Below are 15,531 nucleotides of genomic sequence, written 5' to 3' on the forward strand. Positions count from 1 at the left end.
ATCTATGGGCAACTAACCCCATCCACCAAAACCAGTTACCGCATAATCCAAAAGCATTCACCTTTGACGGGCTAAGCAATATATGCTCATGCTCAGGAGCAAAAAAAGCAAGATATAAGGCAAAGGGTAACCTTTAAATTTTAGACTGAAAACAGTTTTTCATGTCATTTAGTGATGCAACAGGAGTGGCAAATTCCATAAATGATGCACATTCACCGTCAGGATTTCTTTTAGAAAAAAATAACAAAGTTGTGGAAGGTTTAAGATGACCTCATTCATAGCAACAAAATGAACAACCAATATTGAGAACTACACCAAGCTGTTTAGCTGATCATCCCAACACACCATGCTGCTAATATATATCAAGTCAAATTACCAGAAAACTACATTAGGGTTTCAAAATCCAAAGCAAGAAAATTTTAAATTGTCTCCAAGCCATCTTGAAGAACCATACACATGAGTATGATGCTCTTTTAAGAAAACAAGGAAAAAGGAAGAAGTTATATGCTAGAAAACTAGGAATAGCACAAAACTAGAAACATTGACCTTCAAATATATTGGAAGTGTAAGTGAAAATTGTGTTGGTGTTGAGCACTAGAGATGTAATGGAACAAACTAGTACAGTTCATCTAGATCTGATTCATTTGACTGTACCATTGATGGAAAACTGGAAATATTATATAACACCCAAAAAGTAAAACACTAAAATGACTGAAAAGAGCCAAAAGAACTGAATTCCACCTTCTAAAATTAATGACTGGTTAAGAAAAAATCAAAGAGGAGATTATGGATTCAAATGTTGGGATCTCAAAGCAAATTGAAAAGAAATTCACAGAATTGTGTATGTGAACATTGAATATGCTCAGTGCTCACCCTCTTTTGTTATGACACTGACAGTCGAAGAACACTCCAGTCCAGCTTTTAACCTTTTGGTTTCTTGAAGGAGCCTTTACTATTACTTGGTGATGATTGTTGATTACCTTGTACGGATTTTGGTGATTTATTTGGGTATTGTGTTTCAGATGCTACTTCAGACTGTTTTCTTTTAAGGTCTCCATTGGCCTTAAAACTTGATTTATTAGTGTTCAAACTCTCTGCTCCATCCATTGATGATCCATTTTCTCTGTAAAATCCAAATCAAAGAAATTTTTTTTTTTTTTTTTTTTCTTTTTTGATAAGTAAAATCAAAGGAAAAATATCAGATGTGTCATCAGTGCAAATAAGAACAACTCGGAAATGCATTTTTCTCCAGATATGCATGCAAGCACATGGTCATAAGTTTATCTTCACATCCCTCATTACCTATCCACATGGATCTATTCAGTTTTTACTTACTATTGACAAATTTATCTAATCAGTAAGTTGTACAGAAGATAGCCAGCATCAAATTCTCCCCAGTCCCCTTGTGAACCCAAAACAAGAAATGTAGTCTTTTTAAGAAACTACTTTCTGTATAACAATTAAAATGGGTAATATTAGACATATATCCTCAAATATCATCAGACCCATATATTACCCATGAAATTATACCAAACTTGGAAAAAGTATGCAGACTAAATACAATCCCAAAATAAGACTGTACAGCCCTTCTGAGGGGGGAAAATGTCATATACAGACAAACAAGTATTTAAATTTGAGTTCGGTTAATGTGTGCCCTTAGGGCACATATTAAACTTTCTATTTTTAGAAATATTTTTTCAGGAATTGAAAAAGCTGTCATTACTTTTTCAATTCTCAAGAAATTTTTTTCCAAAAATAGAAATAAATGTGTGCCCTAAGGGCAAAATATAAATTTTTTTATGACAATAATCTCTAAACTTCAAAAATGAGTTGTTCAACAGCAGGTCAGTACATATATATATATTGACCTGCTATTGAACAACTCATTTTTGCTACATAATTGTAGACACAACAAAAACATAAGATAATTTGAGAAGTTAACCCACCTCAAGGATATTCCTCCACTTTGACTGCCAGTAGAAGTGGCAGACACTGGGTTTGATGCTGCTTCATTCAGTTTCTACCATGATAAGGCTTTGCATGAGGAGAACAGAAGCCAAAAGAGAAGCAGAGGAGGGGAATAGTCATTGTAAATTTTAGGTCACTTGACCTTTATACTTACATCAATAGAAGGATTAAAACTTTGAAATGACATGCGGCCTTTAATTGCTCCAGGATGTGTATCACCTTCCATTATGACCACGCTGCAATTATACAGACAGCCATCAAAATGAAACAAGTCAAAATACAAACAAAATTAGGTTCGAAAATAGAAGCAAATGGAGCAGTTCCAGCAGGTAGTTGCAGTTGTTCTATTTTCCACAGAATCCATTTATATAATTATATCCAAGTTTCCATTTAAGTGTTAAATATTAAAGGATAAACAAGACATCAAAATGATTTTTACAGAAGATGAAGCCCTGAAACATGGGTAAACAGGATGCTCTTGCTTTACTAAGGGTACTGTACATCTTTCATGACAGTCACCAAGCCTTTTTTAATAATAAGAAATTTTATATTAATAAAAAATCATTATACAATGACTGAAGGAGAGCAATCCAAGGAAAAAAATACAATGAATGCAGAAAGTTACAAATACTTGAAGGCCAACACTCATCTAATAACATCCATGAAAATAAAGAACTGACAAATGCAAACTTTATTCTCTCAACAGAAAGCGTGCGTGGCTCAAATGACCTCCTATTTCTTTGCTTCCAAATGTTCCCAATAACACACAATGGAACTACATTCCAAACCCTATTTTTTCTCTTTAAAAAAAAGGTAATCAAATTGCTCTTTTTCTATAACATTAAAAGCTCAAATAGATACCACAGGGCCATTCAAAGTCTGCATTGCTGTAACATGTGTCCATAGCAATCTCAAGAACATTATTATGAAATTGAACTTAACCTATATCAATCAAAAGTCATCTGAGTGATTTTATTAGCCCAACACCAAGCAATTTCTTTCTTATGGTTGTTCTACACCATCCACAAAGAGCTCAACTGATATGTTATATAGAAATTCTAGTTGAGAAGACTACAAATGTCACAAATATACTAAGAAATTTGCGGTACCATCCACAGATGTGGGTGCACACATCTTAAATAATAACAACTTTAAGAACATAAACCAGAGAATTTTGTCAGCGATTAGGTACTGGAGATTAATTTTTTTTTTTTTTAATAAGTATTAGTGGAGATTGAAATTTCTGAACATGTTCATGTATGAATTTTCCCGTTTTGAACCCATGAAAAAAGAGCCCTAGCTATCAACTTCATCTTTTTACTAGTTGAGAAATGAAATGACATCTTTTTATAATTTTAGACATTATGGATGCTCCTAATGTTAAAACAAAAGGTGAAAGCAGGTGCTGCTTCCCTGAAATAAGACAGAACTGCCAAGAAGAGTTAATGGAAAATTAACATTCTCATCAATTTCTCTATCACTCTATGTTACACAATGAGAGTTTTTTTCTAGCAACTTATGTATATCAAGGTTAATTATATTTGTAACCCACATATCCACATAATCTAGCCCCATAGAAACATTTGTAACATACAAAACTTCTAATTGAGACTGCCCATATGGTTCAAGAATTCAGAAAACAAAAGTTGATTCAGAAGTCAAGACAATCTATAATTTTATATCTAATTTTTCTTCAGCTTTTTTCTCTAAGCTTCTAGCTGTAATTGAACTTATATGCCTGATACAACCTTCCAGAAAGTGGTGCAAGATAGGGTTGTCAACTAGCAAAGATATCTCACCTATACAGCCTATAGATTGTAATGAGAATTGAACAAGCATATTGACAAAATTGAAGCAATTTTCTTGTGGATGTTTATGCTGTTGTATAATCACATATTGATTTCAATTCATCATGATCACTTCAACTATATAATCTAACATGCTTTGTTTGTCTATATGCTCAATATCATGGCAAGCCTCTAAAACAGAAGACAGAGTCACTGCATCAGACATTATGAATCCTAAATGTACAATGCATATGGCCTCTGCACCAACATATGTGTTTGGTTTATGCCATAAGGGTCCCTAGTGTACAACGTCAAGAGGCTTAGCTGGGCATACAAAACATCGTTATTGGTAACACAAAGACCTCTGGTTTTAGCTCTTAAAAATGTCCCAATTACAGCATCTGAAACATGAATGCTAAAGGCATCTTTTGTGAAGCAAGCATGGCTCCTTCCAAAGTATAGCAAATTAAAGAAACCACAGGGCACCAAAAAACCCTGCTAAAGTGCAATTATCAAACAGATCAAGTCCATAATACACAACCAGCAACCACAAATCCTATAATCATTCAAGATTTCAGAAACCATATTATAAGTACAGTTCAAGAAAAGGAAACAATGCAAAACACAATCTGTACTTCAATGCTAAGTCAAGCAAAGTTTTATGCACATATGAACTGAAATAAATCCACAGATGCACATCCAACAAAAACTCAAGAAGAAAAAAAATAGAGAAATTCTTTATATAAATCAGAGCAAAGAAGAAAGAAGGCAGAAAACTACCACTTTCTATTAAAGGTACTAGGGGAACAGAAATTCCCATCAGGCTTGACATCTTCATCTTTCTTGGTATTTTCTTCTCTCAGTGCTGCCCTTTGCATGAACTATAAAAATGAATAAAAAAATACCCTATATAAGAAGAACATAGGTGTAAAGTTGTAATTTACAACTATGTGTTTTGTTGGCTTTTATTCCATGCCAAATTTGATTGTAATTTTACTCAATCTTTTGTATCCTGTATTTATTGTGGGATTTAATTGTAAAGGTTGTGTGATAGAGAGAGAAAGTGTGAAGACTCAAGTAATTGAAGACAGAAGAGTTCTCACAGGTAGCTCGCGACTAAGCATCCCGCGAAATGATGCATGTGCCCTGCATATGACTGGAATGCGAAGGGTCAAGACAGATGGAGACAACTGTGTTTCGCGAGTAGCTCATGGGTAAGCTTTCCCACGAAAAACTCACGAAACATTTTGTTTTGCCAGACTGTGTTATCTAATACACACTTTCTGTACCCACACTATATATACCCACATTACCTACAAAAGTTGAGGAGTGCTTCAAAGAAAAAACTCTAACCACAAACCTTGAGAGTTAGAGATTATTATACCTACAATCCTCAATACAATTGTTTGTGAATTTTCCTCAACTCCTACCTCTCTATTTCCATATCATTGAGAAGTTGATAGTTCAAATACTTATCACACCCTTTTAGAGTGTTTAGTAAGGTTTTGATACTGCCGAGAAACATTGGACGAAGCCAAGGATGGCAAATGTAACATGGAGCTTGTTGCGGGAACTGGAGAGCTAGACAAGACACGGTTCCAAGAAACCTTGTTGGAGTAGGAGCTTAGAGAGTTTATGTACATCGGGTAGATTAGGCTTGGAGGGTCTCTTGCTAACCCATGTATCCCAACTGATTGTCTAATGAATCGATTACTACTTAAAGGGCGGTAGAGAGGTTTTTCGCCTAATTTTTTGGTTTCGTCTTCGATAACACATCGACGTATTATATTGTGTTTGCATTCTTTTTCCTTACTCTTTTACCTTTCTTTTTATTGCTGAGTTATAATGTTTATGGGTTAGAGTAGTTAGTTTATCCGCTCACATTTACTCTATTTCGCACTTAGTATTAAGTTAGAGTAAAATTAATCGAGCCGTAACTTTAATTTGGAAGTCTAAATAGCTTTTATGTTTTCATACATTTTCGCGCTTACAGCACAGTGCTTGAATTCTATCTCAAACATCAAAAACTAAAGAATGCCCAGATAAATTTAAGCAAAACCCACTTCAAATCTCGAGTGAAATTTCCAAAAGTTTGCAATTTTATAGAAGCTAGTGCACTACGGACTGTCTATAAAATACAGCAAAAGGTGTAAGTTTAAAAAAATCTTGTTTTACCTTCAAGTTCCTCAGGGTGCTGGAAAGCTCGCGCTTGGCCATTTGAGTTCCTTGCTTTTCACCAGGAAAAAAATTATAAAAAAAAAAACAAAAAAACAAAACATTAACTTTGACGTCTCTCTGTCTCTCTCTCAATGCTGTTGAAGAAACAAGGCAGGGTTTCTCTCTGTTCTGTTCTGCCAAGAATTCAGATTTAGATTTCAGAAGTGATAGGCCCGATTTTAAGATTTTTTTTTTATTTTTTTATTATTATTATTTTTTTATTGTGACATGCAAACTCATAAATATTTTTATTTAAAACATTATGTAACAAAAACAAAGTCATACTCTTGATGAAGAAAAAAAAATTGTTGATTTTGCTTCCAATCCAGCCGTTGCTAATTTTATTTTTATTATTTAAATTAATAATATTACATAAAAGGTTCATGAAAATATCTTAATATATTAATATTATTTAAGTGCCTCTGGTAAGGCTTTTTTTTTTTTTTTAGTCTAGTGTCATAATTTTTCATTCAGCATAATTTGAAGTTTACACATTTGTGAACTATTGATACAGCAAGGAGTTTAATGAGACTAGCTGCAAAGAATGAAAATCAAAATAGCATTGAAACCATATGTTCATATATGGATTTGTTCATTTTTTGAAGTTAGCCTCACACTCTTGACTATATCATAATAAAAATATTGTGCTAGAAATAAGAGGTTCATTTAATGGTATACCCTTTTTTGGGTTTAATAATGTTATAAATTTTTATTCATTCTAATTTGAGATTTATGCTATATGTTCAATCATGTTATGCATTTGAAAATTACTAATACAATAGGAGTGTCATGAGGCTTGCTCTAAAAAATGAACACAATCACACATGAAGATATGATTTCAATAGTAGAGTGACTTAGAAAATAATTTAAACTTTTTCTTGGAAACATTTTAAAACATTCAAATATTTTGCAAATTACTTAGTGTTTGAATGGCTTCCATAACTAAGTTTATACAAAAAATGAAAGTAAGCACCTAAATAGAAAAGGTTCAATTTTTTTTTTTTTTTTTTAGATATAGCTATTTACAAACGTGGACAACCAATCTCTAGCTTATATAAGTACATTTTTAAAATGATAAGTGTCAACAAATATAGTTTACTCATGAGTCATGAGTACATTATTATGTTTGAATTTGGTTTGTTTAATAATCAAGCCTAAACATGGGCTTGATCTCAAAAAAAAAATATATATATATATATATATATACTAATTGAGATTATATCATTTAAGTTAATTAGATACATTAATTTTTTATGAAGTTATTTATAAATGTGGACAACGAATCTTAAGTGTATATAAATATGTTTTTTAAACCATATGTGTCAACAAATATAGTTTGTTCATGAATAAAGGCTAATGTTGTTTTAACAAGAGAGAAATCAAAATATCATAACTGAAATACAAAAAAAATGCATAAAAAAAACACAGGTTTGAAACTTCGATTCACAGTTAGCAAGAAGAGGAAATTGAGAGAGGTTGTGAGAAAGAGAGGAAAGGTTTCCTTGTACCCATATTTCCACCCCTAAACTCCGGGATTTTGAGAATGTCAACTAGCTAAATGGGCTTTTACTCTAAAGTTTTAGCTATGTGGGTCAAACATGGTTTGTTGGTTTTTAAGCAGAAGAAAGAGTTGTATTTTAAGTTTGGGGCGTTGCTCTAAGAGTAGAACGTGGCTTATTCATTTTGAATCTAATTGTGGGATTTTATATTGAGTTTTAGGTGCTCTTAGTCACTGGTTTTTGGTCAGTAAAAAAGGCTTTGGACCCCAAGGTGTTAAGCAAGTAGTAATTTTCAGGTTTGCTTTTGTTTGGATAAAAGAAAGGCTTACTTTTATCATTATTCAGGGAAAGGCTTGACTTAGCCCCATTGACTTCCCTTTTCAGTTGTTTCAAACCATTGGGAGGCTCACCTAAGTAAGGGCTAGCAGTTGGAGTTGGCCAATGAGAGTCAACTATGTTTAAAAGCAAAAATGGGTTAAGGCAAAAACTTTGGGCTACAGTCAGCTAGAGAATAAAAACTCTTTTGGGGTGTAAATTTTGGGTACATGACCTCTTCCATGAGCCTGAGGTGCTACCAGTGTCCCTTGCCTACTTGATAGCATGCACGGGCTAGCTCGTGATAAAAATCCGAAAGAAACCAATCCATACACTCCAAATCACACTTCCTCAATTTCTCCAATATGTCGCATGGGCTTAAGTCATGCTTAAAAGAATAAAATATAATATAATACATGAATTGAGCCCATAAAAAAGTCAGGCTCGGTCGAATCAGGCTTGTAAAAAATGTATTGCAAAAATAGGTATCAACAATAATTATTATAGTTATTAATGGGAAATTATTATTGTAGAGTTGTGATTTTCAACTATGTTTTGTTGACTTTAATTCAGTGTCAAATTTGATTGTATTTTTTCAATCTTTTCCCTATATATTTGTGGGATTTAATGTAAGGGTTGAGTGTGAGAGTTTGGTGAAGAATTGTGAAAAGAGTAAAGCTCGCAACTTGCTCGCAACTAACTCGCGAGTAGACAACCCACGAAAGGTCACGTGAGAAGCACATGCTAGATACTGAACAGTTTTTTGCCAAGCTATAATTCGTGAGTCACTTTGCAACTTGGCCAACCCGCGAGTGACCCACAAAACTCTTTGTCTTGATGATTTTAAATAGTGTTTTCCTTATTTCTTTACACATATTGTATAAGCCCACATTACCCACGAAATTGTAAGGAGACTTTCAAAGAGAAAACTCTAGTGATACACTTGAGAGTTAGAGATTGTAAACCCACAATCATCTACACAATTTCTTTTAGTTTTCCTCTACTCCTACCTCTCCAATTACAAATCCTTGAGAGGTTCTTAATTTAAACACTTACATCACCCAATCTGAATGTTGAGAGAAGTTTTGGTGCATGTGCAAAGCATTGGAAGAAGCCATCAATTGACGGATGCAATTAGGAGCTAACTGCGGGATCTGAATAACTAGTGAAGACAAGACTTGATGAAGTCCATTGGGAGCTGGAACTTGGAGGGTTCAGGTACAGTGGGTAGATTAAGCTTAGATGGTCTTTTTGATATCTTTGTACTCAAACTTTATGCACTAATGGATCATTTTGGTTTGGAAGGCCACAAAAGGGTTTTTCACCCAGTACTTTGGTTTCCTCTTCGATAACACGTTTCAGTGTTATCTTATGTTTGTATCTCTCTTCCCTCACTCTTTGTGCTTTACATTTATTGTTTATTTTTTATGTTTATGCACTAGAGAGTTGTTCCGGTTTATTACATTTCATTTACTCTTATTCCTCACTTAGTTAAGTAGAGTAAAAACAATTTAGCCATAAGTTTAAAATTGGGGGGTCTTAACAAGCAATAGTGTTTTGCACTATTTGAGCTTTCAATTATAATTGTGTTTGTATAGACGTGGCAAACAGGTGAGTAGGGTCAAGTCAATCAAGTTGTGGGTCAATCTGGTTTTAGGTCGGGTAAAGTTGACTTGTATTTTTCAGACAAAGTATTTTTTTTTTTTTTTTTAAATTACAAAAACAAATCAATGGCCACCTTTTTAGAGAGAATGAATAAAATCAATAAAGGAAATGAATTGTACTTAATGCCACTTGTTAATATCATTCCAATTCTGATAGTTTTGAACATGAGTAAAATTCTTTATAGTTATAAATTCATGATGACAAAGTCTTCAATGTTAATAGCTCACTACCAAAATGCTTGTAATTACAAATTTACAACTTCAAAGAGAGATAGATCTTAAGGAGCACCAAAAAGTATATTTTTTAAGTTTATACCACTAATAATATATCATTCCCACAAAAGTTTTAAAAAATGAAAATAAATAAATGTCATGGACCATATCAAGTTATCAGTCTCCTTAGGTGCACATGTTATTGTTGTATTTAAAATAATAATAAAGTTAGATTATTTAGAAAGATTATTTAGGAGGAGTTGGACCTGTGGAGGCAAGAAGCACTGAGTAAGAGGATGGAAAACTCTTAGGTTGTTGGTTTGGACTTTTTTTTTTTTAGTTTAGTAACATCAACTTAAGTTTTGTCACTTTGTGTAAGTAGATAAGTAGTGTTAGTAACTTAATAATGTTATTGTTAGCATATAGTCAAATCAAATGTCTTGAACTCTCATTGCTAGTCCTATTTTAATGTTTTTCTATTTGCTTTGTTTACTTATTTTCCTTTCATTTTAACTTTTTTTTTAATAAAAAATAAATAGGTTGTCATGTGACTCGTGTCACTATATACTCTTATTGGCTACTAGCAAGGCAGTAGGTTGTTGGCTTGCCATGCTTTGTGCTTTATGCACCTACTACCCAAGGGTGTAGTCTAAATATTTTTTAGTGAAAACCAAAAAAAAAAAAAAAATTAAATAGGTCGGATCAGGGGTTAGCCAGGTCGGGTCGGGTTGACTTGCAAAAAAAGGATCGGGTCATGTGTTGACCCGTTTTTGCTTTAGGTCAAAAAATTTGAGTTTAAGTCAGGTATTTTTCAAGTCGAGTCAAATCGGATCAAAAAATTTTGATCTGTTTTGCCATATCTATGTTTGTATATTTATATATAACTATCTATTTTAAAATTTAAATAAAATATGATGTGACAAGATTCTGTTGCATGGTTTTCCTCCAAAATATATATATTTGCATGGTATAAATATACGATGTTTTATAAGGAACCCCTTATCTAATTTAAACTCATTTATAAAATATATTTAAATGATGATGTGAAAAAACATGGACTTTCAAAAGCATGTGTAGAAACATTGGAATAAGCTAATAAAAAGTTAAAAGTTTTGGTTCTATATATATTGTTGCTAGCCTGTTATGCAGAGCACATAAAAGTTCGATAAAGCATGACATTCTTTATTAATTATGGTAGTTAGGATTATGCATTTATTATAATATAGAATTTAATAATTATGATGGTTATTAATAGACATTTATTATAATTGTGTTTGGATATGTAACCATCTATTCTATCATTTACATACAATATGATGTGGTAAGATTCTAATGGAGGGTGTAAAATAGGAGGTTCTATTGAGAATCCTTATATAATTTAAACTTGATTAATAAAATGCAATAGAATAATGTTGTGAAAAAATGTGGGATGTGGGCCATTGATCCCACGTGGATGGGATTTGGCCACTTGGTTGTGTGATAGCCACAATTCCTACCTACCTCAATGAGGTGTTAAACAGTTAGACTCCATTTGGATAAGCGGTTTAAAAAAGTGCGTTTTCAAAAATAGCGTTTTTAAAATAAGCGTTTTGAAAACACAATTTTGAAAATCACAATAAAACGTTTGGCAAACTTTGTGAAGAATATTAGTCTAAAATTGTTGTTTTGGTTCAAATTACCAAAAAGGGCTTAGCATTTGGTTTGTATACTATTTAGTTTGTCTACTAAATCATCATCCAAATTTCAATATATAAAAAAATATAATTAAATACAACCAATTACATGATGAATTGTTGTATATTTTTATTAGGTATAATAATAGTTTGTTATGTTCATTTAACAAATAAAGATGAAAAAGAAAAGTCATAAAAGAGTTTATGACCCATACCAATATACCATTACCTGACCACCTAGGAACTCTAAATTTTGAGACTTCTAGTTTCAACCATACACGTGGTGGAGGTAGGATGGGTAATTGATAAATGTTGTTTTTGTAAAATCAAAAAGTCACTCTCTATGCTTCATAAATATGAGGGAAGAACAGAAGAAATAAAGAAAGAAGAACTGGAGGAAAAAAGATAGAAGAGTTAGGATGCTAGAGATTTAAAGGAGATGAGTTAAGAAAAGTGTGAAGACTGCTTATTTAGTAAGTGCCTACCCAGATGCATCTGCCAGTAAAAGCTAGTGCTGTCTACATCTATATGGTGGTGGAAATTAGGTAAGTTGCTAAAATTACATTAAGCTTGAAATTTTTTTTGGGAGGGGGGGGGGGTGTCATGGCCCCCTCGGCCTCAACAGTCCGCCATTGGACAGAGAGCAAGCTTGAGGGTGGCCAGTGAGGTTATTTGCTAGTTGGTGTTTTTGTCATTTAGCAAAAACTTGAGAGTGTTTTAGGTATTCAAACTAATGCTCAATTTTTTTTTTTTTATATAAATAAAAAAAGTCCAACCCATGGTTCCAACCTGATCCAAGTTCCAACTCGACCCACATGGATTAGGTTGGATTGCATTTTTTTTTTCCAACCCAACCGTGGTAGGTTAGATTGAAAACACCTTTCAACTTAGTCCATACACACCCTTAGGAATTATTACTAGGCTATCACTTTTTTTATTTTTTGGATAAAATGGGGGAGTATTATTTCATTATATATATAAAAGAGTTTATACAACAATAGGCAGCTCAAGTCTTAAAGGACATAGTCTACTAGTTCCAAGGTTTTCCATACCCCATACAAAAGGTACATATACAAAATCGGGACAAGTATCGTAGATTTCCAAAAGACACTGTTGTTGGTTTCCCCCCTTTGTTAAAGCATCCGCACAGCCATTAGTTTCACGAAAGATGTGACACACTTGGACAGTCCAGCCACATTCCATAAAGTTCCTACAATCAAAGAGTAACGGAATAGCATTTGGTGAGATATCATTTTTAGTGGTTAACCAGGAAAGATTTTTCATTGAGTCAATTTCAAGACGAATAAATTTAAAACCCAACTCCCATGCTAGCATTAGGCCCTGTCGAACTGCTCCTAATTTCGCAATATTATTAGAAGTAATACCCATGTTTAAAGAAAAACCTGAAATTCATGCACAAGCACTATTGCACAACAGACCGCCTGCACCAGCCATTCCAGGATTACCTATAACACTGCCATCCGTATTTAATTTTTTAAAAGGATTTAGAAAATTGCAATTATTATATTATGGCAAAAGGAAATAGTGCGACTTGGTTTAATTAGCAGCAGCCTCCAATTAAATTGTGAATGATATGTTAATTTTATCCAATATTGGAATGTCATGATTGGATTCAATTTTTAATCTTTTCTGGATTCATTCCTCAATCTTTTCCCCATATGAATTCATACTTACCAATAGATTCCATCAAAAAATTAGTAATGAAGTATAAAATTAAAATGTAAATATTGGGATTGGGAAATGAACCCCGATTTCCTTCTCTATCTCTCTCTCTTTTGGGGTGGGGGTGGTTTTCTCCAGCTGCATAAGAAACAAAAAGTATGCGAGAACAAAAAAGAAAGCTCTACGTTCTGGTTGCACTTGGGGGAGGGTAGTAGGGAAAAGATAAGAACAAGGGAAGAGACAAAAATAAGGGGGGAAAGGGTGGGACATCTTTCACTCATTTGGTTTTCAAAAGAAAAAAAAAAGATGGAAAAATAATCTTGAGGTATAATATGAACTGTTAGAAGAGTAATTTTTAAAAAAGTTTTACAAGTTCCTCCTAGTTTCCATCCAAATCAGATGGGATAATATATATTTTTAATGGTGGATCTCAAGTTGGTGTTACTTGCACCTGCCCTCTCCCTCCCTTTGTTTCAACTAAACAAAAGAAATATTGCTTCATCTACTTCCATTACTTTCCTCTCAAACAAACACCAGTTTGCTTTCTTTCATTTCATTATTCTTCTTTAAGTCTGTTTGATGTCAACATTTTGTCATGGTAAGAGAAATTTGTGGTGTAAATTGTGTTTTTAATAAAGCAGTAGATTATTATTATTATTTTTTTTTGAGAAACTTAAAGCAGTAGATAACATGGTAATAGTTTTATACATGGCCCCTCTCACGGTCTCACCAGCCATCTGTGTCCATAACTCTTCCATGTTAGATAGCACGACACCATCCCATCCAAATTCTAATCCAATGTTCAGTAATAATGTAATATAAAAGCGGTACCCATTTTCAAACCGTTGGATTGAGTAGCTTGGTAAGCATGGTTAACGGAATTGTCGTTATGAGAATAGGTTCTGTTACCACTTATCACCTATCTTTGGGGAGAAAGTATATCATGTTTCGGTAATATCAATTCAGCATCTGTTTTGGTATTTCTTACTCAATAAATGAGTGATACCTGTTTCAAAAAACCACATCAGGTTACTTCAATAAATTAATCACAATTTTCTATACTATTGGGAAGATAAATTAATCATTTATTGGAGTAGTTTGATGTAGTTTTTTGAAACATATATCACTCATTTATTGAGTAGGAAATACCAAAACAGATGATGAGTTGGTATTGCTAAAACATGATATATTTTCTCCTCTGGAGAAATTATACAGTTCTCATGGTGGATCGTGTCATTTGTCCACCGTAAAAGATTCCAACTTGTTTAAAATTGTAGAGTTTTAAATAAAAACTAAATAATGACTCAGCAATTTTAAATAAGTAGGAGTCTTTTACTAGAATAATAGATTACATCACTTGTCCAACATGAAGACCTTATAATTTCTTTCCTTGTAGAGAGAGAAACACCACTTTTTGGAACTCTCTAATTAAGTAATTAATATAAATTACATAATATATAAAGATAATACTTTTTTTTTTTTTTTTAGAAATATATAAAGATGGTACCTAATTTAAAAGGCTTAAGTCTATATGTTTAGATTTAATTAATTATATTATATTATATTAATCACTCTTCCGTTTCATTATTATTAAATACGAAACTTTAATCGCATGGTAGGATACTAGGATCTAGATACTCAACAAAAGTGATATTACATTATTCAGGAAACAAAAATAAAGAAAAAAACTGGTATTGCGGTGGTGGGGTTTTATCATTTTTGTAATAAGTGGGCCTAAGCATTAAATAGAGGGAATCAGGACAGGCAGTAGTGTTGCGAAACAGATCTGAGTTATGACTTCCGACTATGAGTTATGAGAGACAGAGAGAGCGAGAGGGAGTGTGATCTTTGTAGTTAGATCGACATGAGCCAACAGGAAAAAGAAACTCTCTCCAGTGGGCTTTGGTGGGCCCCAAGTAAAACAAAGAAAAATCCTCAATCTTTTCGGGTCTACTTCTTTCTATTCCAATTTTACCCTCCATTTTTTTTTTCTTCAAATTATGAGATACTCATCATTTGAGATTAATGGTACGGTGCAATTTCATAACAAATTTTTGGTGGTAAATTGTTACTATTTTTTTTAATGTTGACATCATTTTTTATCTACAATTAAAATATTTTTCATGTTTTAGAAATATTTTATTAAAAAATGATAAAATAATAAATGTTGTTGACATCTTTTTATATTTCTTATAAAAATGATGTCAAAATTTTTCTATTGTAATATATTAACAATTGTTCTAAGGCATTCGTCAAAGTGACCCTTAAAACATTAGTGTTTTATGAAATGATATGTCATAAATGTCAACAATGCTGCATCTTGTAACTTATTTAACATTGGACACATTCCAATGTCTCTATACTCCAAAATCAAAATCCCAAGTTAAAAAAAAAAAAAAAATCAAAAATTGTTTTGTCATTTTTCTCAAAGATCAAAATAGAGCAGTTAGCATTCTCAACTTGTCATGTTCTCTAACACCCGTGTCCCTCTTTTATGATCTTACTTCAAATC

The 15,531-nt window shown here is 32.7% G+C and overlaps 1 protein-coding gene across 1 annotated transcript; it reads right to left on the reverse strand.

Moving 5' to 3' along the window:
- Window positions 1–858: 858 nt before the first annotated feature.
- On the reverse strand, window positions 859–5,996 carry LOC115972953. Its single transcript, XM_031093169.1, has 5 exons — window positions 5,931–5,996; window positions 4,536–4,636; window positions 2,123–2,204; window positions 1,947–2,020; window positions 859–1,123 (listed from the first exon to the last, which is right to left on the reverse strand). The coding sequence occupies exons 1-5, from the start codon at window positions 5,970–5,972 to the stop codon at window positions 922–924; spliced, it is 501 nt and encodes a 166-aa protein (XP_030949029.1). The 5' UTR covers window positions 5,973–5,996; the 3' UTR covers window positions 859–921.
- Between the last annotated feature and the right edge of the window lie 9,535 nt (window positions 5,997–15,531).

This window comes from Quercus lobata, unplaced genomic scaffold (genome assembly GCF_001633185.2).
Source record: "Quercus lobata isolate SW786 unplaced genomic scaffold, ValleyOak3.0 Primary Assembly Scq3eQI_100, whole genome shotgun sequence".
NCBI lineage: Eukaryota > Viridiplantae > Streptophyta > Magnoliopsida > Fagales > Fagaceae > Quercus > Quercus lobata.

Excerpts from the sequence above, each read along its gene's own strand:
- LOC115972953 (XM_031093169.1), bottom strand. The coding sequence starts at position 5,972 with ATGGCCAAGCGCGAGCTTTCCAGCACCCTGAGGAACTTGAAG. Across the intron at positions 2,205-4,535 it reads AGTACCTTTAATAGAAAGTG|CGTGGTCATAATGGAAGGTG; the intron begins GTAGTTTTCTGC and ends GTATAATTGCAG. Across the intron at positions 1,124-1,946 it reads AGTGGAGGAATATCCTTGAG|AGAAAATGGATCATCAATGG; the intron begins GTGGGTTAACTT and ends TGGATTTTACAG.